Genomic DNA, 23,125 nt, shown 5'->3' with positions numbered 1-23,125 from the left:
ATAAAAAATCGACACAACAGAAAGTAGTTGGATAATGGGTGAGTACTGACAATGGACTCACAAGAATGAAGAGTCAGTAAGAAGTGTAGTAGTGATTAGACGTAGCATTGACAAATAAAACAGAACAGAGCATAATTGGGTGGACATAATAAGAGGAAAATAAGACATAAATAAGACTTGTGCTTGTGTGTGTTGCTGTAAATGTGTTATAGTACTTGGGGACCTGAGTGGGGGGCCGACAGGAAGCGATATCGGGGTCCAGAGTTGAGTTTTATCTCGCGGTTAGGGATAATTGTACCTGTTGTGAGATCATTCAAACCTGCAATAAAAGCCTGGTGTTCCGGCGATCAAGTGTGGAGCTTGTGTGTCTCATCAAACATTACAGTAAGGTCACTGACACCTAGTGACCAGTGCAGAATACTACACATCATTACGTCTTCTGAACCCCGTATACTTGTATTTGAGTTCAACAGGCCAAAGGCAAAGAAAACAATGGCATGATAAATACTTGTGGCCTTCTACATCAAAAAGCAGAGCAAAGACAAACTGGAATTTCCATTTTTATTTCATGAATGTATGTTGGCTGCATTCAGAGCACTTCACGTTTCACATGCAAACAGTATTTGTGAGTATATTATGTAACGTCGTGGTGTGGAGGAAAGAATGACTCATCGGCTTGGGTGTTAAATTCGGTCTTCTTGTACGCCAAAGTTCATCCGTAGTAATATTTTCATGCACTCCAGTGTGAGCAAATGTGATTCACAGACTGGGGTTAAATGTATGAACGTGCGGGGTTCACATAAGGCACCCCCGCGTGTTGCATAACCGCCAGGTCCAAGGTCAGCATGGATTGACAAGTCACAGCTCACAGTGATGGCCCGCTCAGAGATTGGGGCTGAACATGAAGTCCAGCGCTTGTCTCTCAGCTGCAGCCACATTCGGATGCCAGAGGTCCACACTGAGAATGACTCGGGGTCCAGCTTCTGGGGGCCCTTTCAAAAATAAGGTGGAGAAAACTAAATACAAAGCGAAGTGGGCATACTTAATAGTCTGAAGCATCACTTTGTCCCTAGCGTGTGTGTGTGTGTGTGTGTGTGTGTGTGTGCGTGCGTGTGTGTGCGTGCGTGTGTGTGTGTGTGTGTGTGATTCACCAACCTTTGTGCGAGACCGTGTGTAGGAATGAGTCATCAAACAGGAGGCAGTGTCCCTCAGACCAGCACTGAGGCTCCCCTCCCACCACCAGCTCACACAGAGGGGGGGTTTGCAGACCTGCAAAAGTGATTGGCTCCCAAATCAAATTTATTATGTCTTTACGCTGAAGCTAAAAGGGCCCCGCTCTCCGTCCCGGTCTGTGTTTAAGGCAAGAGGATTACGAACCAGCTGGATTGCAGCAGAAAATGGGCTAAGTACAAATGAACCCTAAACTGCATCACTTAACAGCAGTGTTATTAGATCCGGTGTGTGTGTGTGTGTGTGTGTGTGTGTGTGTGTGTGGGTGCATGTTTGATATCATCTAACAACAACATTATGTCTTAAAAGAAATTAAAACCCTCCCCAGTTACCACCGGCGCTCATCAGGGTTCATTTTTAGGTCCTCTGCAGTGAATTGACCTGCTCCATATGATTGCATATGATTGCCTTGTCCCCTTCAAGCCTTTTAGAGATGGCGAGTGAAATGTCAAAGATGGCAACCTTGCAGTAAATGCGCTTCAATTCTTGAATTCTCTTAGGCTTAATTCATTTACCGGTACCGACCTAGATGACAGCGCAGCCGTGCATTAGTGGGTCCGTACGAGCTCCCCAGTGTAGAACCTGGCCCCAGCAACCAAAATCCAGCGGATCCCAAAGAGTTGCTGCTTATGAATGTGCGAAGAGAGAGCAGTGTCCGGTACGTGCAGGGACAGGAGCGACAGTTGGCCGCCACGCACTCGCCTGCACTGTACAGTGGAAACACAGCCTGGCCCTGAAAGAGACATGTGAGTCACTGCACAGACGCACCACATGCAGAAATAAACATGTTTGCTTTCACGTCGTCTGAGACACTGCTGCATAATCAAATATAGAAATATACAATATAACTCGTACGGGGCCAAAAACACGGCCCGAACACACAGCTCAGGGTGCAAAGGTGTAGTGCCATCTAGAACAATGTGCGCCCCAGAACAAGAACATCTTTAAAAAATGTAAATTCTGCATAAAGTCAAAATATTAAGAAAAAACGTTGGAATCTAACGAGAAAAAGTCGTAATTTTACGAGAATAACATCGTAATATCATGAGGGAAAATGACGTCATTTTGGTAGCATAAAGTTGAAATATTAAAGAAAAAAGACATTATTTTTGGAAAGTCATAATAGTGTGAGAAACAAAAAACAACAACAAATAAAAGGTGTAATTTTTGGAAAATAAGGTCGCAGAAGAAGTTATAATGTTACGAATATTAAGTCAAAATATGATATGAAAAAAGGCGTATTCTCACAAGAAAAAGTCTCAATTTTACAAGAATAAACTCCGAATATTGTGAGGAAAAAATAATGTTGTTTTAGTAGCATCAAGTCAAATATTTTTTAAAACATATGTTATTTTTGAGAAACAAACAAAACAAAATAAAGTTGTAAATTTTGGAATGTTAGGTTGTGGAAAAAGTTACAATATTATGGGAATAAAGTCATAATACTACAAAAAGAACATTTACAAAGATTATTTAGTATTTGAAAAATTAATGTAAAAAACAGCAAAAATGGGAATAAAAAGAGCAAAGTTGATATTAATACGTAATATGCTTTTTCACCAATATCGCAAAGCTGAGATGAAATACAGTACATACAACTTCTTAGCATGCAGGATATCAAAGCGGCCCTTGCATCCTTTCCTTCTGCAGTATGTGACACTCAGTGGAAAGACTTTCGACACCCCTGATATAGAACAAGGGTGTATGCACTCTACTCAGTGACATTCTGATCTAGTGAGACCATTAAAGAATTGCCAAAACGACAGTAGTACACATGGCAGCTCAAGACTTTGCACTTTTTTAATAAACAAAAATGAACAACCCCGCATCTTTCAATTTCTGTATGCGACCTAAGTCGAAACAGTTTGGACTCCCGGACTACAAGTCACTCGAGAGTATAAGTCACATCAGTCAAAAAATGTGTCAGGAAGAGGAAAAAACACATAAAAGTCACTGGACTGTAAGTGGTATTTGTTTAGAAATGCATTTAAGCAAATTCAAGCCCAGCAACAGGTGCCTGGTATGTTAACGTGACACGTCAACAGTTATTCAGCTACACAATAGCATAAAGAACGAATACGCTAAATTAACATAACAAGCCAGCGAGTCCGACAAGCAAGTTACCGAAAAGCAAATTCAACGAGCTCCTGATCTCATTGAACATCAGCAAATGGCAGAAGCATGATATAGTTGTCACACGGCTATTTTAATCCCAAATTCAGGTATATGCAAACGCTGAGTCTCTATCAAGATGTGCAATTTTGTTGTTCACGTTCGGTTGTCATTCTACTTTCGTACCTTAGGCCCCATAAAAGTCCAGCCAACTTCGGAGTCGGTGCCTCTCTGGTACACAGCCTGGAACTCTCCCAGGATGGCACAATAGTTGGCTTCCAGGACTTCAATGTCATGCCTGTGGGCATCACGTGGAAAGAAAGGAACACTCGGGACATCCGGCAGGAAGAAGAGGTGTGGCTTTTGTATAGTCGAATGATCATTCAGTCTGACCTACAGGACAAATTCCTTCCTTAATAAAATTGTATGCCAAGAAGCACGCGAGGTACTTCTAAAGCTCCCACCTGTTCTCGAAGGCCTTTATGTATGCGACCCATTCCCACCCAGCTGTAGCGTTTGGCATATTCTTGCAGGGCTGAGTAGAGTTTCCTGGCCCCTGCGGATGCGTGGACTGGGAACACGGCATGGCTCAGCACTGGCGTGACATATCCCCGCCCGAGCTCCTCATCCTCTTCGGGTTCCATGCTAATAAAAGGCCTCTTTGGATCACCATTGTAAAGCTTGTAGTGGTCATTGTACTTTCTACCAGCACAGCTTCCACTAGCAGACCTTCTTGAACCCGCTTTTCCCCCTTGTGCATGAGCCACCAATGGGAGATCTGAGCCCATTCGGTAACAGTGCCACAGGAACAAGAGCAGGAGCGTCCACAGAAGGCCACTCACCTCAACATATGGAGGCAAGGGCAGTGAGTTCACGGACCACTGCATCCTTTCAATTGGGCGCTAAAACACTGAAATACAAACAGATTAAGAGAGCTTACGGGGATATATTAATATGAGTGATAGAATATATTTTTACATTTGTGGAGTAGTCCTCAATTGCACCAGATCATGCTAAAACGTCCTGTTTGCCAACAAGCAAAGCCTGAAGGGGAGGTCGTTGTGCCCTGCTTTCAGACAGTCTCGTTCACTTGTTTTCTTTATTTAATCCCCTTCTGGCTTACAGGGTGCTGACGCCAATCCTGGCATGAGGCATAAATCATCCATGTTGGGTCGCTGCTTCGTCATTGAGGACCGACTGACACCGACCTCTTGTTCTAGTTGCCTTGGCGGGTTACAACCTCATTTAAGTGATCTTTTGTTGTTTGCCAGCAAAGTCATTATGCAAGACTTTCACAGCAACGCTAGCTGATAACTAAGAGTTGATGTTTTTATTTCAGTTTCTCAAAAATAAAAACCCAATCAAATTTGGTAAGCACATTTGGAAGATTGACAAGAACATTTGTCAAATTTGAGCAAGATAATGTGTCCTAATTTTTTCACAACTGTACAGTAATCCCTCGTTTATCGCCGTTAATTAGTTCCAGACCCGACCATGGTAAGTGATTTTCCGCAAAGTAGAATTCATTATTTATAAATGGAATATTTTCGTAATTAAGAGGCAAAAAAATGTTTAATGACCTTCTAAATACACTTTTTAACATCATTAAAGCCCTCTAGACATAAAATAACACCCCAATAGTCACCTTTACACTCTTATTACCCAATATAGTAGACATAAAAAGAGAAAATTAGCCATTTAAGAAATAAATATGACATAAATATGGCATAAATATAAAGTTGGTGCTTGTGTGTGTGTGTTTCTGTAAATGTGTTCTGGGCTGGTGCTTGTATGTTTCACCAACATTACAGTAACATTACCGACACCTAGTGACCAGTGTGGAGTACTACAAATCCTTTTTTCTTTGAATTCAGTCTTTCAATGAGTCTTCTGATTGCCTTATATTTCTATTTTAGTTCATTTAGACATTTTTATGCTTGAACATGCTTAATTTGGGCAAAAAATACATACAACGTGCTTAAATATGGGAATTATTGTTCTAATTATATTTTTTCAAAAATTACAACTTTAATCGTTTTGTTTGCTTTTCATAAAATTACAACTTTTTTTAAACGTTTTTTTTATAAAATTTCAACTTCATGCAACTAAAATGTTATTTTTTCTAATAATATTACATTATTCTTGTAAAATTATAACTTTTTCTTTATAGATTACGACTTTTACATGTTAATATTTGGATTTTATTCTTGTAAAATTACTGCTGATTTTCCATTTTTGCTGTCGTTGTTTTTTGTTTTTTTTTAGTTTTCTGGTTAAATTATATTCTTGAAATGCGCCTCGGGCCAATAACAAAACAGCCGCGGGCCTCAAACAGCCCTCAGGTCCCACTTTAGACATCCCTGGTGGCTGCCAGTTGAATGCACTGCATATAATGTTGCCTAAAGTTGTGGCCAGTGAGTGAAAAGTCAAACTGGGGGTTGCAATTCAAATGTATGAGACGAGCAGTTGCGTCAAAAGAGAGGGGTCCCGGTCCCACCCCCCCAGTGATACAGTAACACACTTAGATGACAGCCAACATGCGTAAACGCCATAAAGGTGTCCCACAAATGCTGAGATTGGTCGTTTTGTCTTGCACTCCATCTTTTATATTTTGTTTTGCTCTGCGCCAGCGCCGACAGCTCAGCTGGCTCATATTTAATGTTGACGCAAACGTCCACCCATTCCACAGCGATAGCACACACCACAACATGCCGGCCTTCAAATGCACATTTTAGCCACTGCACGGTGCAATGTCATCACATCACCCTGATTACCTTGATAAATAGCGCCGAGGTGGCTCACACTCGCACGCCCCAGCACCGTTCTCGCTCCTCCTGGATCTTCTGCCTTGCGACTCCCTGCAGTTACACCGCGCGGCCACTAGAGCGCGCCTGGCGCCTCCACACAGTCACAGAAGCCCCCACATCAGAGCCGAATGCGTCAAGCCGTCAGTGAGCAGCAATAGGGGACACCTCGGCAGCGTGTCGACGGGGCCTACAGCAACAGGATAGCGTCTAATAAAACCATCACAGGAGCCTACAAAACGGTAAGAGACGCGCATGTTTTTGGTCTTGTTTAGTCTGAACGATTGATACCTAAAATAGTCCTCGGCACGGTGCGAGGGATGCTTGCCTTGCAGAGCCCCCCATCATTTTAGTGACACGCCAGGCTGGTATTTTCACCGAGGAAACGCCTCGGATGACAGACGATTTAGGACGCGTTGGCGTAACAAAAACGAAAGTCGTGTACCTGCAGAGAGGGGAGTCATTTTTGTGGATGTGAAATAGCGCATTTTTGGACATTCACATGCAGGTTTGGGGGGGGGGTGGGTGCTAAGGGAACGCAGGGAAAGCATGGGCATTTATCCCTTGAACGTATGCATTTTTTTCACCTTTTCTTTTGGCCTACACTTGTAAAACGGTGAGGCGTCCGCAGTGAGTAACATTAATAATTCCATTAATAGCGATGCGCTTTGACGTTATTTACATAGAAAATGGCATAGCCTGTGTGATGTAAACGTAATACCTGCAATGCTAAACCTGGGATCTAAAGCTGTCCATTAATATGCATTCACAAGTCAGTATACTATATTTCAAAGTAGTGTTACAGTAAGCGTCCACATAGGGCTTACTGCATGTTTTGACTTACCTTGTACATCTGAAAGGTACAATGATGTGCATTTTGTTTGGGTGATGCATATGATGCTTGTCCTTTTCAGGTAATTGGGTTCCTATTCAGAGCCATGGGGTTCTCACACCTTGCTGTGATACTGTCTGTCACCATAATCCAACGAGTTTCAGGTAACAGCACAAGTGTGTGTTGGGGATTCATCCCTTGTGGCTTTATCTGAATATTTTCTTTTTGGTTGCACAGGCATGAGCTTTATGAGTCCCGAGACTGATAGGCCACCAACATTACCCCCTGACTCTTATCCTCTGGGCGACCTGATCCATGCGGCCCTACAGAGTAAGGAACACTTAGGTCAGGCTTCGACCACCGCAGGTACCGTCATCGACTTTTACGGACACGGTCATGTAATGTGATATGGTTGAGCAGCCATTGAGGATGACATTATCTTTAATTAAACCTCAGCAGGCACCACCACCAACCCCACACAGGCGGTGCCCGGTGTCAGGCACAGCGAGTCGACCGCCACGGTCATTTCGCCGGGACTGCTCACCACAGCGCTTGTATCTTCCTCTGCGGGCGGCCACGCGGGATCGAGAAGCCGCATGTCCTTCGTGCCCGTAGAAGAGGAGACGACCACTACTCTAATCACCACCACTACGATAACCACAATGCACATGCCAGGTACACCTGCATGCCAGAATGCCGAGAAGCGTTCATACATGTAAAATATACAATTTTATTCCTCCTCATTTTTTGTCCACTAACTCCTCCAACATTTCTCAACCGATTCAAACCAACGTCAAAATGTTCTGCTCATTCAAAACACACTTGGCTATCAGGACTTTTCAAGAAATTCCTGCATTTACTATAATTTCATGTTTTCTGTGACAATTTTCCCATTTAAAATGAATGGACAATTTATTTATCCGCTGGTGGAAAGTCATTTTCCATTTTCCATTACTGTAACATCCTGCATAGCCTACAGGGTGGCATGGCTCCGGAGGTAGAGTGGTTTTTCCCAACAGGACTTTTTGTTTAATTCCCACATTTTCCATAATTCAATATTTTCTGTGACATTTTTTCCCATTGAACATTTCAATGTCGCCCCCTATTGGTGGCATTGTACATTTAACATTGCATGTAACATTTTGCTTATTCTGTGCATGGTGGCGTGGCTCCGGTCGTCGAGTGGTCGTCTCCCACGCTGTTGGTTGCTGATTCGATCCTCATGTAACCATTCAACATGTTTAAACATTTTGACATTTTTTCGTTCTAACGTTTCAAATTCCGCCGCTAAACACTTTCAAACCATTCCAACATCAACATTTCAGCGCATTCAGGACATGTGGGCTATGTGTCAGGACTTTTTTTTTTTTAATTCCACATTTTTCGTAATTTAATATTTTCTGTGACATTTTTCCCAGTTGAAAATCAATGGACAATTTCAATGTTGCCCCCTATTGGTGGAAATCTCCCACCCTGTTTGTTGCTAGTTCGATCCTGACTAGATTTCAACACATTTCCAGGATATTTCAACATTCATTCTACTTTTCAGTTGAGCTGCAGCATTTCAGCATTCACACACAGACCGGCAGACGTTGCGTGTGAATGCCACTGATTAGAAGTGTGTAAAATCATGTATTGACAACGATCGTTCACATTCATGCCTGGTGACTCAGGAGACTCACGGGTCTGACCGACTGATTGAAGGAATAATAACAGCAAGGTAACGTAACACTGCCTTCATTAACCTGCAACTCTAGTTGTATATGCAAACATAGCTAGCCATTTTCCTGTTTCAGATGTCATTCATTGTCAATGATATTGTGTTATGTAATTTGTAAATGGAATTTATTGTGTTTTTTGGCTTATTTCCAGCAGAAATTGAGCTAGTGCTACCTTTTAAATAATTAACCAAGTAAGGACTGTGTGTGCTTGTGGTCTTACTTGTGCAGTGTAACATGCTCTCTCTACTTTCTCAGGATTCTTTCAGCCCTCTGAAAGGCACTCATAATTCAAGTGCAGATCCACAAGAAGGAAGAAGGTCACACTGGTGATGAAGAGACCTGCATATGACTACTCTAAAACCCACATGAACAAAGCGTATTAGGAGTGTGACGTGCCCTAAATGATTGTTATTCGGCACCGAGGCGTTTAAGATGCCCGTGTGGCGGAAAGGCGGTGGCCATTTGTAAGCACTTAATGTGGAATTTCCACAAGAACAATCTGTAAGTGGCCCACTGGAGCACGTACATGTAATTGAATATCAATGTGTTATGCAAAAATATTGATTACTGCCTCTTCTCTGAAGGACACTTGGGAAGTGAAAGCCAGCCAACATCCAGATGACTTCTCGTGAATATGTTCTACATTAGTCACAATGAGCAGGGACGTTTGTAACGTAGCACATGCAGTACAGTATGCACCGCCACTGATAATTAAACTTGATTTCATGTGTCGTGTCTTGTATGGTGTTTGTACAAGCGCATGAATGATAGCCTCAGCACCAGAATATTAATTAGCTACAGCGCACGTACAGTACAGACAAATGTTGTCAAATTTGAATGCGGTGCTGACATGCAACATGTAAATGTCTTTTCCTGGTGCCTATTTTGGTTCGTGTTTGAACTACAGGTCACCATAGCAACAGCTTCATTTGTACACAAGTGTCTGGCTCCGTCGGCAGAAGAGGCATCACATGTGAAAATTTCTGTGCATGTTACTGATGAATCCAGTCATTCAGATTAAACATAAATACAAATAGTAGTAACTAGGGCTGTCAAATGATTCAATATTTTAATCAAATTAATCACAGTGGTCAAATGAATTAATTGTAATTAATCACAGTTTGCAACTATGCGTGAACTATGCCCATTTTTACTGTGTTTTTGAACAAAAAGATAAATGACAGAACACCATCCATCCCTCCATCCATTTTCTATGCCGCTTGTCTTCACTAGGGTAGCAGGGGTATGCTGGAGCCTATCCCACCTGGGCAGGGTACACTCTGGACCGGTCGATGACAGAACACAATCATATACTGAAAAAAATGGTTAGACCACCCTTGTTTCTTCAGTTTCTTGTTTATTTTAATGCCTGGTACAACTAAAGATACCTTTGTGGGGACAAATATAACAATGACAATGAAAATAGCTCATAAGAGTTACATTTTTGGCAGTGCAATGCTATAGCTAGTCACGTAAGAACCTAAGTCATTTTGGTTATCATCAAGAAAACCATGGAAGTTGGTAGATATCAGCTCTTAAATGAAACTCTGTTATCATCATTATATTTGTCCAGACAAATGTCCCTTTAGTTGTAGCAGGCATTAAAATGGATCAGTAAAGTGAAGAAACAAGGGTGGTCTCATCATTTTTTCCATGCCTGTGTATATAATTGTATGTATTAACAACGCCAATTGTGCTGAAAATCTAACTCAAGCTAAAAGATACCAAGCGTTTCTGAAAATGTTCCAGCCTTTACATTTGAATCACACTTAAACTGCCGAGACGAGTTGCGTTCAACGACACCACGTAACGTAAGTTGAAGTCACAGTAGCTTGACTATAATGTAAATCACCCCGCTACCTCAATATACTGCAGGGTTTAAATAGAGAATTAATATTCATTAATTATGAAATTATTACCTTATTGAAGTTATTAATTTATTTAATGATTCAATTATTGAATTGCCTGTTATTCCTTATGCTATGATATGAAATACGCTACTTTTTCAAATTGACCAGACACATTAGGTGAATTTGCCCCAATATATCGGTATCGGGTCGGTATCGCTGATGCCAGCCTGAATTTTACTCAGTATCGGGTCTGAAATGAACTCAGCGATATCTCACAGCACTAGTGCATGGGCGCTACACTGTGCTCCGTGTGTCATCATAACAGGTGTGGCTTGACATGATGCGCATGCGTTAATTATGCTTCAAAAAAACGCTTAACCTAATTACAAAATAAATGAGTCGAGGCGCTGTTTTTGACAGCCCGACTGTAAAGATAATCTTTCTTCTTCTACAAGATGCAATGCGTGTTTGTTTCCCTGTTTTCACAGTTCAGTGCAATGCGTCTTTGTCTGCAATGGAGGATGTTGTGGAGTCACCAGATTCTGCATCATCATCATCATCTTTTTCCCCACTGGAATGCACCTACAGCATTACAGTGTATGCAGGCTACGGTGTGGAGATCCAGGTAATGCATGTATAATATTCTGGATGCATAAATCACTCTGTAAGTACTCCTTGCATCGCAAGTCTTTCATATTGATTTTTCACACACATTAGCATGACGGTGGAAAAATGTGATGGAAGGAGATCATTTATCAACTTTTCTCTGCAAGGTGAGGAAGGTGAACCTATCCAAGGATGAGTCCCTGACCATCATGGGGTACGGGGGCTCGGCACCAGAGCTGTTAGCCAATGAGACACTGATTCGGGAGGGTCAAGTGATTCGCAGTACGACCAATCAGGTGCACATCCACTATCGCAGTCGCCAGCAGAGCAACCATGGCAAGTTTATCCTCAACTACCAAGGTAAATCAAACCCTTCACATAAGCAAACGTCTTGTATTAGTACTTGTAGTAGTATTTGAGAATGACTAATATATGGAGGCCATAAATGTGAATGTATTAGGTCCCCATCGCCACATGTTTTCAAAATGAAGCGCTTGGTCATGCAGCCTTTCTTTGTAATGTAATAAAAGTCCCTGAAGCTGCATCCGGGCGTATCAAACAGACGGGAATGGGAGCATGGCCCTCGCAGCGGCCCTCACAAATGCTTTCCTGCACGCATGGACAAATATTTCCATAGACGCACTCCGAACATCTTGGAGAAATTTCCCAGAGGAGTGAAAGAATTTTATTAAAGCCTGCGTATCAGTGGTTCTCAACTGGTGGGTTGGGACCCAAAAGTGGGTCGTGGACCAATTCTGGGTGGATCAGGCCTGCATCAATAACAATTATATATATGTATTATATGTCAATGTTCTTATATATTTATACTTATATATTTTATTTGTATTTATAATGTGTCCCAAATGCATATGCAAGCTTTTATTTTATTTTACTTTACTTCATTTCACTTTACTATTTTATTACTATTAGATTACTATTAGATTACTTGCTGGCTTATTTGAACAATAATGGCCAAGTGCTAAATCATTCTCAGTGGATGGTAAAACTGTACTGCTGTCCAAGCTGTACACTGACTTCTCTACATATGGTATTGTCCCTTGAGAGACAAAGACCATCCTTATATGATGACAAATAATCAGTCATGAAAAGGCATAGAGAAGCCATGTTTTTATTGTCTGGAGTAGTCACACTTTTCAAAATAAAGGTCTATGCGCTGTCTTGTCTCTTAAAGCTTTTATGCTGTCCTGCCCGTTCCCTCGTTCCCCGGAAAGCGGCGGGGTGACCGTGACCGACATCCACCCAGGCGGTCAGGCGCACTTCCACTGCGATCCCGGTTTCCAAGTTCGGGGTCATGAGGTGGCGACGTGCGTCAACACCACACGACCACACTGGAGCACGCCCGAACCCCAATGTGTCGGTCAGTGACTGAGGCCATGAACAAGTGTGTAGTGAATGCGTTGTATTCATACGGTTCATTGCTTATTTCTCTTTAGCTGTGTCTTGCGGAGGGTGGATTCGTAATGCGACCGTGGGTCGAATACTGTCACCACCCCCTCCGTCTGTCGCCAACCACAGTAATGGAAACAACCTGAGCTGCCACTGGTTGCTGGAGGCCAAAGAGGGCCACAGACTCCACCTGCACTTTGAGAGGATTGCGCTGGACGAAGATGACGATAAGTAAGTAGTTTCCCACTGAGACTTCCTGATGAATTTAAAATTGCAATTTAGTTTTGACATTTTATTTTATTTTATGTCTTAAGTTGTTTATTTTCTGTTATTATGTCTACTATATTGTGTAAAGGTGAATGTAAGGGTGTTATTTCATGTCTAGAAGGCTCTAATAATGTAAAAAAAAAAAAAAAAAAAAAAAAAGCGTATTTAGAAAGGTCGTAAATAGATTTCCTATGCTCTAACTATAAAAATATTCCTTTTACAAATAAGGAATCCTACCTTGCAGAAATTCCCTTATCCGGTCTGGAACCAGTAAACCATGATAAACGAGGGATTACTGTTCAATTCTGCATAATCACGCACAAAATAAAATCCCAATTCACTTAAAACGACGGGCCGCACGGTGGTCTAGTGGTTAGCACGTTGGCCAATACAGGAACAGCTTGGAGATCGGGAAGACCTGGGTTGGATTCTCCCCTGGGCATTTCTGTGTGGAGTTTGCATGTTCTCCCGGTGCGTGCGTGGGTTTTCTCCGGGTACTCCGGCTTCCTCCCACATTCCAAAAACATGCATGTTAGCTTCATTGGAGACTCTAAATTGTCCATAGGTATGAATGTGAGTGTGAATGGTTGTTTGTCTATATGTGCCCTGCCTTTGGCTGGCGACCAGTCCAGGGTGTACCCCGCCTGTCGCCCGAAGTCAGCTGGGATAGGCTCCAGCATGCCCCCGCGACCCTAATGAGGATGAAGCGGTATAGAAAATGGATGGATGGATGGATGAATTAAAACGACAAAAACTGAACACAATAAAGTGGAGAAGGTTAAACAACTGACATTTAAACCATAACAAAGGACTGCAGGGTTCTGTATCTTGCATCTTTAAAAGACGAGACGTGTATATCTTTACAATCAAGTAAACATAATAGTAAATCTTCTGTCTGAAGAGCTTTACGATCTATTTTTTGAATGAAAAAGTCCGTAACATCGCCTTCACTGCTGTATTTTATGTCCTATAACATCTCCTGTCATGTTAGTAATGTGATTTTTGTCCTTTGAGGTTAATTGTGCGCAGTGGAAACAGTTCGCTGTCATCGCCGCTCTTCGACTCGGATCTGGATGACGTCCCGGAGCACGGACTGCTGAGCGAGAGCACCTCGCTGTACTTGGAGCTCACTGCTGATTCATCCTCCATCCCTCTTCTTCTGGCGCTGCGATATGAGGGTAAGTGTCAAGGCGCCGGACGCTATGGACATTTTATGGATTTTTTTTTGTAGGAGGCTAAATGGAAAACAAATGTTTGCCAATGCCAAGCTGCTGGGAGAAAATCCATATTTGGGTTGATAATATTCATGTCCTTCTTGAAAATACACGAGAATTGCCAGCTGAAGCAGCAGAGAAAACGTTGGAGTGTTCTCTAACAAGGAAATGACTGAAAGTGAAGCAGAAGAGGATGAAGAGGGTTATTTGCATTTACATTTGAAAGCAAAGAACTTTCATCCTCTTCTGCCTCACTTTTTATTCTTTTATTCCTTATGCTTGACCAGGGGTGTGCGCACTTTTTCCAGCGAGGCCACATACTGAATGAAAGGATGCGAGGGCCATATGCTAAGAAGATATTTAAATATATGCTTCAAGGGAAAAACTGCATCTCAGCTTTGTGATACTGTATAGTTCAAAAAGCCTATTATTAGTATCAACTTTGGGTTTTTTAATATTTCAACTTTGTTCTTAAATAATCTTTGTAAATGTTCTTTTGCTAATATTTGTTCCTGTAATATTTTTACTTCATTCCCATAATATCATTACTTTTCCCCAACCTAACTTTCCCAAAATTACGACTTAATTTTGTTTCGTTTGTTTCTCATAATATTACAACGTTAAAAAAAAACATTTTTTTCCTTTAATATTTCTATTAATGTCTATTCTACAAAAATGACATTTTTTCTCATAATATTATGAGTTCATTCTCATAGATTTTCAACTTTTTTCTCTTAATATTTAGACTTTATTCTAAAAAAAATTACAACTGTTTTTTCCATTTTTGCTGTTGTTTTTTCTTTCATTTTTCCAACTATTTCAACTTCTTCTTGTAATTATTTTTCTTGTAATTATGACTTTATTCCAATATTATTTGGACTTTATTCCCATACTATTATAACTTTTTCCACAACCTAATTTCCAAAAAATGACAACTTTATTCTTTGTTTTTTCATTAGATTACAACTTTTTCCCTTAATATTTTGTCTTAATTCTTGTAATATTACTGCTGGGTTTTTTTTTTCCATTTTTGCTGTTGTTGTTTTTCTTTTTAGTTTTCTTGTTAAATTCTATTTTTAGAATGCGTCGCGGGCCAGTAAAAAAAACGCCGGCTGCACTTTGGACACCCCTGTGCTAGCCTATGCAAAATGTCTTATTAGATTCTAAATTCTTAAAAATGTATCTTTTTTTATTAATATTAAATAATGATTACAATTTGCATGACTTGTATTTAAGTAAATATGTATATTTTACATATTCTTTTATTTATATATTTGTTTTACCTTGTTTATTTATTTCACAATGACATCATTATGTCATAATTTTGGGGGAAGGGTCTCAGCAAAGGGAAGCACGAGTGAAACCATATGCAGGGAGTGGTGGGTCTCATCATGCCTGTTTTTTTGTTGTTCCAGCTTTTGACGATGAGCACTGCTGGGAGCCCTACATGCCTCATGGCAACTTCAGCAGCAGTGACATCAGCTACCAGCTGGGCACCACCGTTACCTTCAGCTGCTCCCCAGGCTTCGTCATGGAACAGGGCTCAGCCACCATCGAGTGTGTGGACCCCAGCAATCCCCACTGGAATGATAGTGAACCTGTGTGCAAAGGTATGTAGAGTTTGTTTTTTAATAACAGCTTCAGTATAGTATTTAGTATTTAGTATTTAGTACTGTATGTGTCCATCTTGTTGACTTTCTGGGCGTCGTTACCCTGCTTTAACTGACTTAAAATGTCTGATATCCATGTTATAAGAGGAAAAGTAAAAGTAGACGGTCACAACTAGTAAGAGTAACAGGCAATGATGGAAATGACCCCTTCTATTTAAGATTTACGGAGAAAACCCTATTCCTGGTTATGTATTTCAAGTTATCATGTAGAGCTGCTCTTCTTTGTTGCACATTCACCTTGTTTTCCTACCTCAAGGGATCCAAATAATGAGGTGGTTGTGTCAAAGTAATTAATCTTCATCGATTGAAGTTCGCTAGCTAAGAAGACAAGTAGATGTTTAATTATTCCACAGACACAACAAGGGGACTTCACTGGCTGATTTCAGTTTTCTATTCCAGCCCCTTTTGTTGTGGTCATTTGACTTTGTTTATTTCTTGGGTTAGCTCTCTGTGGAGGCGACCTGTCTGAACCCTCCGGCACCATCCTGTCTCCTGATTGGCCCCAGAGCTACTCCAAGGGTCTGGATTGCTTATGGCAGATCCACGGCAACGAGGAGAAGCGCATTGAATTGGACATCCACATGTGAGTTTGCCTCGTTTAAGCAAAGACAAAGTCTGCTGTAGCCGTAGGGTGTGGTGTCTAATTACCAACATCGACAGCTGTGGCTGTAGGCAACCTCCTGTTTTTTATTTAAAGTACAGTAATCCATCGTCACTTCCTGCCTCGAATTTCACGGCTTCACTCATTCACAATGGTCTACAGCCAATCAGAACGCAGAACATAATGGGCGGGTTCTCCCACAGCAAATCAGGACTGTCGTTGCTCTACATTTTCTGAGACGAACTTGCCATGTCTTCAACTCTCTCACATGAGTACACAACAGCCTCTCCTGGTAGCAGTAGTAAACACAAGAAGAGACACACAACAGAGCACGGATAGATCGCTCAAATACACCACAAGGACACGGAACACAATCGCATTCATACGCTGTCAAAAAAACATTTGCAAAATTGCACTTAAAGCAATCCACGAAAGAGCGAATCCGCGAAAGGTGAACTGTGACGTGGTGAAGGAACACTGTATTCTACACTGGTCACCAGGTGTCAGTAATGTTACATTGATGAGACAATAGCCACCGCAGGAAGTAGAGTACAGAACAGGAAGTACAAAAGAACAACTCTCCCAACGCTAATGTGTGAGTCTTATTTTCTCTTATTATATCTGCTATATTGGGTAGCATGAGTGTAAAGGTGAATATAGGGGTGTTATTTCATGTCTGGAGGGCTCTAATAATATTAAAAACTGTATTTAGAGGGTCATAAACCGGTTTTGTATGTTGCATTTTTTAAATTTTTGGATTTATATATAATGAATCCTACTTCATGGAAATTCACCTATCACGGTCAGGTCTGGGAACCAATTAACTGAGGGATAAATGAGGGATTATTGTATCATGAATGGCCAGAATCCACTGGTTTAATTGATCTCTCCATGCGCTTTAAAATCCTGGTTGTCATATTCAACTGTTGCTGTCAAAGTCACGTGTGTTAAACTTGTCATACTTCTTTTTTACAACGACCTAATCAGCGGTATTAAAGCTAGCTGAGCAGTATGAGCCTCACCGCTGTTACAACATAGGTTCTGTTTCAGCTGTGTGGTGCAATATACTAAATACATACTAAAGAGAGCTACATTTTCCCTTCCACTTTGTCATGCACTCCAAATCAATGTTAAAGTTAAAAATGATGTTGTTTTACATAACAAGATAAATATTTTTCTAATCGCCGCCCGCTTCCAATTAGCTCCTCGTCCTTTTTACAGTTTTGGTAAATCAGTGATATCAAAATGATATCATTTTGCAGCGAGGTTAGGGTTAGTTGATAATAAAAAGTATCCAACGTGTGCTGGTCTGGAAACACGTGAAATACAGATTATGTCCGGTATTAAATGCCTTTTCTCTCTCTCTCTGTCTGTTTTCCCCCCTTCAAAAAGTTTGAATATTCGCCACACGGACGTGCTGACTGTTTTTGACGGCCGTGATCTCATGTCCCATGTCATCGGCCAGTACCTCGGCTCCAAAGAACGTTTCAAAGTTGTGTCTGGGGGCTCAGAAGTCACCATTCAATTTCAGAGCGATCCGGAGGATTCCAGTTTTATCCTGAGTCAGGGATTCCTAATCCATTATCGTGGTAAAGTTTCCCATCAATCGATAGATAGTTCGTGTACGATAACACTTCACACTGTGCGTTACATCTTGTTTCTTTGTGTTATGCAGAGGTTGAGCCAAACGACACCTGTCCCACTCTCCCTCAAATCGAGTTTGGATGGATCAGCTCGTCCCACTCTGCCCCTGTGAGGGGGAGTGTACTGACCTATCAGTGCCAGCCAGGATATGACATCAATGGTTCTGACATCATCACCTGTCAGTGGGACCTTTCCTGGAGCAGCAGCCCACCTACCTGTGTCAAAGGTTCTGTTTCCTTTCCAACAACAATGCACAGCACTCATCCCCTCACGTAATATATCGTCTAAGTCATTCATGTTAAAATCTCATAACTAAAATAAAAATGGGCCTTGTTGCATATTACTGTACACCCGAACAAAGTAGGGCGAGTGAAGTCTGGGTTTCTCTGGAAGTAGAATGCTGTCGTTTGTTTCCCACATCCACAGTCCAGCAGTGTCCTGATCCGGGAGAGGTTGTAAACGGAGCGCGCTCGGTGCGCCCTGAAGCCGGTTTTGCGGTGGGAACCGTTGTCCGTTTCTCCTGCAACCAGGGTTACCAACTGGAGGGTCCCGGTCAAATCTCCTGCCATGGACGAGACACCGGTACCCCCAAGTGGAGCGACCACAGCCCTAAATGTGTCTGTAAGTTGTCATTCACGTCCATTCAAGTTGAAAAAACCTTCAGAGACGTGACTGTCCTCTATGTGTCCAGTAAAATACGACCCGTGTCCCAACCCGGGCGTCCCAGACAATGGCTACCAAACACTGTACAAGCACAGCTACCAGGCGGGAGAAACTCTGCGCTTCTTCTGCTATGAAGGCTACGAGCTTATCGGGGAGGTTATTATCTGCTGTGTGCCCGGACACCCCTCTCAGTGGAACAGCCCACCACCCTTTTGCAAAGGTAAAGATCAGCCCCAAACTGTTGTGCAGGACTGTGGAAGCACACCACACTGGGCCTAGACAGGATTCATTTGTACTCTTTGGGTCACTATTTGAAAATAAGGTTGGAAAAGTGCAGAAAATACCACATTGACCCGGATTGTGGATTGTTCCATGAATGCATGTCCTTTGTTTCACACAGTGGCCTACGAGGAGCTTCTGGATGATCACAAATTAGAAGGTGATTCTATTTCTCTATTTTATACCTTACAGTACCTCCCTAGTTAGTCTGTAACATCTGTGGATTTATTTATTTAAGAAAGAGAAGGACAGTGCCTATTAATCAACGTTTTCATGGAAATATGCAAGATTGTAGCCAGTGGCTAATATCCATCTTTAGTCCCTGAGGGCAGGTTGGTGTTAAGCACAATTACAACAACAATAACATTTCACATAAAAGGGAAAAAAGAATGAATCCTTTTTTTAAAAAGCAGTAAAACAATAGGCATAAGACCATGTACACTTGAGGAGTTATAAAGTGCTAAAGTGCTAGCTGCTGTAATATCACAACCTGCTGACGTTATTACGTCTTTTGACATTTTTCTTACACACAAAAAGTGGGCAGATGTTTCTGCACTTGTTAAATGTACACAGATGTATTCGTGTACGCACTATTCACAGTATAAAGCTACATATTATATGGAATTATATACTGTATGTACGTATGTACACACAAGACTGGAATGACTTGTTACATTTTCCTTGGCTGTTGTTTCCGAAATATCAACTTATTTTTTTAACTTTAATAATAATATGAGGTGCATGAGAAAGTGGAAAGGCCAATAAAGTTCTCTTTGGCCACGTGATCATGATGTATATTGCGCAACACGGCAGCAACACAACCAATGTTGTAGTGGTGCTGAGAAGCGAACTGTGCAACCAGCATTAATAAGGCTGATGAGATCACTGGAAACAACAAGTGTAACATAGCGACAGCTGGGAAAGGCAAACAGCATTTTAAAGTGCATGCAGAGGTAGATAAAGCTACTTGATGCTGGCCATCAGGAGGTTGCTTACAGCCACAGCTGCTCATGCCATGTTTACTTAAAGCCAATAGGGGCGTCAACTGGAACATTAACAGTATTTCCAAAGAATACATTTTTTTCTTTATATTACAGTATCCCAGTCGTTCGAGCCCTCCCATCAGATCCTGAGTGAGAACATTGCGCTGGCAATAATTCTGCCCATCATCCTGGTCATCCTCCTGATTGGAGGAATATACATGTACTATACAAAGTAGGTATTTTTAGCACAAGCTTTTTCCCCATGCTAGGGTACTACGTCATAAATTGATGTGATTATCTGCCTTTTTTGTTTTTGCTCCCTCACAGCATCTGCAGACTAGAATGGAAGCCACTCTTCTGGAAGTCCCTTTCTCACACACACTCCTACAGTCCCATTACAGTCGAGTCCGATTTCAAGAACCCTCTATATGAGGCAGGGGTAAGGAAACGCTCCATTTCACTTGATCTCTTATGTCGCTAGACAGTCGTCCCTCGCCACATTGCGGTTGGAACGTTGCGCCCTCTCTCTATCGCAGTTTTTCACAAATGAATTAATAAATGATTGCTGTTTGGTGGTTGAATATGGCCTATTATTAGTGCAAAAATATGCATATTTAAGCCAATTGTATGTCTTCTTGGCCTAAATTAAGTATTTTCAAGCATAAAAATGTCAAAACAAACAAAAATACAAATATAAAGCATTCATGAAAATTCACAGAAATTTGCGGAAATTCACTTATTGCGGTCAGGTCTGGAACCAGTTAACGGCAAAAAAGGAGGGACAACTGTAGTCAGTGGCAACGCGTTCACGGTTGGTGACAAGCACCTTCCAGCTCAGGCACGCCCCCCACCCCTTCAGGATTACATTATGTTCAAAATGCTACAACAACAATGAGCTTTCACCAATGCTAACGTGACTTATTATTATCTTATTATCGCTTATCATGTCGACTATATTAGGTACTGTAATACGAGTATAAAGTGACTGTAGGGGTGTTATTTCATGTCTGCAGTGTTCTAATAATGTTAAAAAAAGAGTTTTTAGAAGGTCATAAAATCCTGAATCCTGCTTTGTGGAAATTCACTTATCACGGTCAAGTCTGAAGCCAATTAAACGCGATAAACGAGGCACAGCTGTATTCATTTTTGTTTTATGTTATCATTATTTGTTTTTTCATTTTTCATCATGACCTCATCCCTGACTGCACGTCACTGGTTAGAGTTTACATTATATTCGTATCTTAATCTGGATTTATGCCCTCTTTCTGCCCGCAGGATACACAGGAGTATGAAGTGTCCATTTAAAGACCAACATATCTTGGTGAGATTTAAAAACGACAAGATGAATTTGCTTTGAAGGGCAAAATGTTTTTATTACTATAAAACCATCTAATCCCCCTTTCACTTTTTTATCATCTGGTTAGTTTATGAATTGTGGAAGTTCTATTGTGCTGTTTGGTGACATGACAGTCCAGTTATCTGTTACATTGGGACTGGTGCCTTACGAGGGGTAACAATTGGACTCTATAACAGGAGGCGACAGAGGAACTGTTTTCTTTGCTTCGTGAAATTATATGGAGGCCAAAAGATTTGAGTAATTAGCAATACCAACACGCTAATCTTACACGTGACTAAGCAAAACGAACTTGAATGTTCATTTTTGGGTGTCGCAGACTGAAACGTCGTTCATTCACTGTTTTCTCTCTTCCTCACGTTGTCTGTTTTGTGTAAAGTTCACACAAACACATTGAATGTAAATATGACTTGATATTGACTGAGGTTGATATATATACAGTATATACAGTACAGTACTAGATGAAATATATATATATAAACCTCATATTTACACTTGGTCAGGGGAGGTTGTATATTTTCTTTCAACAGATAATGAAAATTCAGTGCCAAAATATGCTAAAATAATTCAATGTCCTTAAGTGTTTCATCTGTTGTTGAAGTAGTGTTTACAAAGGCAGTGTTTATTTAATTTAATTAATTTAATAATTGCTTTTCAAAAAGGCATCACCACGTAGTGTCTCATGACATGTAGTACAAGAGAAGGCGAGGACATGAATGTCATTATGCTTACAGCATGCACTGATTGTAAATTATATTGCTTCTGCTCAATCTTGCCATTATCATTATAGTTATTGACATATCAGATTTGATGTTGTATGCACTATGTTGATGAAAAATTACAACCCTGGCTGTTTGCTGTAATGCATTATGTATTTATTTAAAACGGATTGTTTGCGCGGCAAACGTTTGTCTTATTCGCCGTGCCAAATGGAGGCTCTTGGAGACTGTTGCTTAGTAGACTGAATTCTTTTTTATCAGTAGCATTGTTTTTCTGCTTCATATATGAGTAGATTCTTTTGAAGACGGTAATTTATTTGCTGAACTGGAAATAAAGTCTCTGTTGAATGGTGTACAATCTGTTGGAAGTGTCATTTTTCCATTCCTACATTTTTTTATAGCGTTGCCCTCATTGGTGGACAAATTCTTTCCCTGAATCTCCAGACTCTGAGGCTGACGTGCTCACTACTAGACCACCAGGAGGCCACCGGCCTCCAGCATTTCTCACTCTTTGTGTGTGTATAACACAGGGGAGTCCAAAGTTTTTCCAGCGAGGGCCGCATAGTGAAAAATGCAAGGACTCAAGAGCCACTTTGATATTTTGTAAAGCAACTTATGTTGATATGCTAAGACGTTATATATATTTCAAGAACAAACTGCATCTCAGCTTTGTGATATAGGTGAAAAAGTGTATTATTAGTATGAACTTTGGTCTTTGCTCTTTTTCCCCATTGTTGCTGTTGTTGTTTTTTTCATTTTCCAAATATTTCAGCTGTCTTTTTAAATAATCTTGTACATTTTTTTCTATTATATTATGACTTTTTCCTCAACGGAATTTTTCAAAAATGACAACTCTATTTTGTTTCGTTTGTTTTTCATAATATCCATCCATCCATCTTCTATGTCGCTTAACCTCTTTAGGGTCGTGAGTATGCTGGAGCCTATCCCAGCTGACTTCGGGCAAGAGGCGGTCGGACTGGTGGCCAGCCAATGGCAGGGCACATATAGACAAACAACCACTCACACTCATATTCATACCTATGGGCAATTTAGAGTCTCCAGTTAACCTAACGTGCATGTTTTTGGAATGTGGGAGGAAACCCGGAGTACCTGGAGAAAACCCTCGCACGCACAGGGATTTTTCCTAATATTACACATTTTAAATATAT

At 41.1% G+C, this 23,125-nt stretch overlaps 2 protein-coding genes across 3 annotated transcripts; one reads left to right on the top strand and one right to left on the bottom strand.

The window, feature by feature from the left end:
* Positions 1–470: 470 nt before the first annotated feature.
* Positions 471–6,304, bottom strand: asphd1 (aspartate beta-hydroxylase domain containing 1). The gene is made up of 6 exons (XM_054760594.1): positions 6,117–6,304; positions 3,807–4,252; positions 3,529–3,735; positions 1,756–1,963; positions 1,156–1,269; positions 471–992 (listed from the first exon to the last, which is right to left on the bottom strand). The coding sequence occupies exons 2-6, from the start codon at positions 4,227–4,229 to the stop codon at positions 883–885; spliced, it is 1,062 nt and encodes a 353-aa protein (XP_054616569.1). The 5' UTR covers positions 4,230–4,252; positions 6,117–6,304; the 3' UTR covers positions 471–882.
* Positions 6,224–22,327, top strand: sez6l2 (seizure related 6 homolog (mouse)-like 2). Of its 2 annotated transcripts, none has more exons than XM_054760592.1 (19): positions 6,224–6,388; positions 7,061–7,142; positions 7,216–7,344; positions 7,438–7,653; positions 11,038–11,174; positions 11,323–11,515; positions 12,348–12,533; positions 12,610–12,793; positions 13,844–14,007; positions 15,459–15,653; positions 16,158–16,296; positions 17,707–17,903; positions 17,990–18,184; positions 18,385–18,579; positions 18,650–18,841; positions 19,022–19,060; positions 19,998–20,115; positions 20,211–20,322; positions 21,159–22,327. In XM_054760592.1, exons 2-19 carry the CDS (start codon positions 7,085–7,087, stop codon positions 21,186–21,188), a joined length of 2,679 nt encoding a protein of 892 aa, XP_054616567.1. In that variant the 5' UTR covers positions 6,224–6,388; positions 7,061–7,084; the 3' UTR covers positions 21,189–22,327. The 2 variants fall into 2 exon arrangements, with proteins under 2 accessions (XP_054616567.1, XP_054616566.1); XM_054760591.1 differs by having other exon boundaries at positions 7,435–7,653.
* Positions 22,328–23,125: the final 798 nt, after the last annotated feature.

The sequence above is a fragment of the Dunckerocampus dactyliophorus genome, chromosome 18 (assembly GCF_027744805.1).
Source record: "Dunckerocampus dactyliophorus isolate RoL2022-P2 chromosome 18, RoL_Ddac_1.1, whole genome shotgun sequence".
In the NCBI taxonomy this organism is placed as follows: Eukaryota; Metazoa; Chordata; class Actinopteri; order Syngnathiformes; family Syngnathidae; genus Dunckerocampus; species Dunckerocampus dactyliophorus.
The sequence above is the reverse complement of the archived record's forward strand: the minus strand, read 5'-3'. Positions and strand labels throughout refer to the sequence as shown.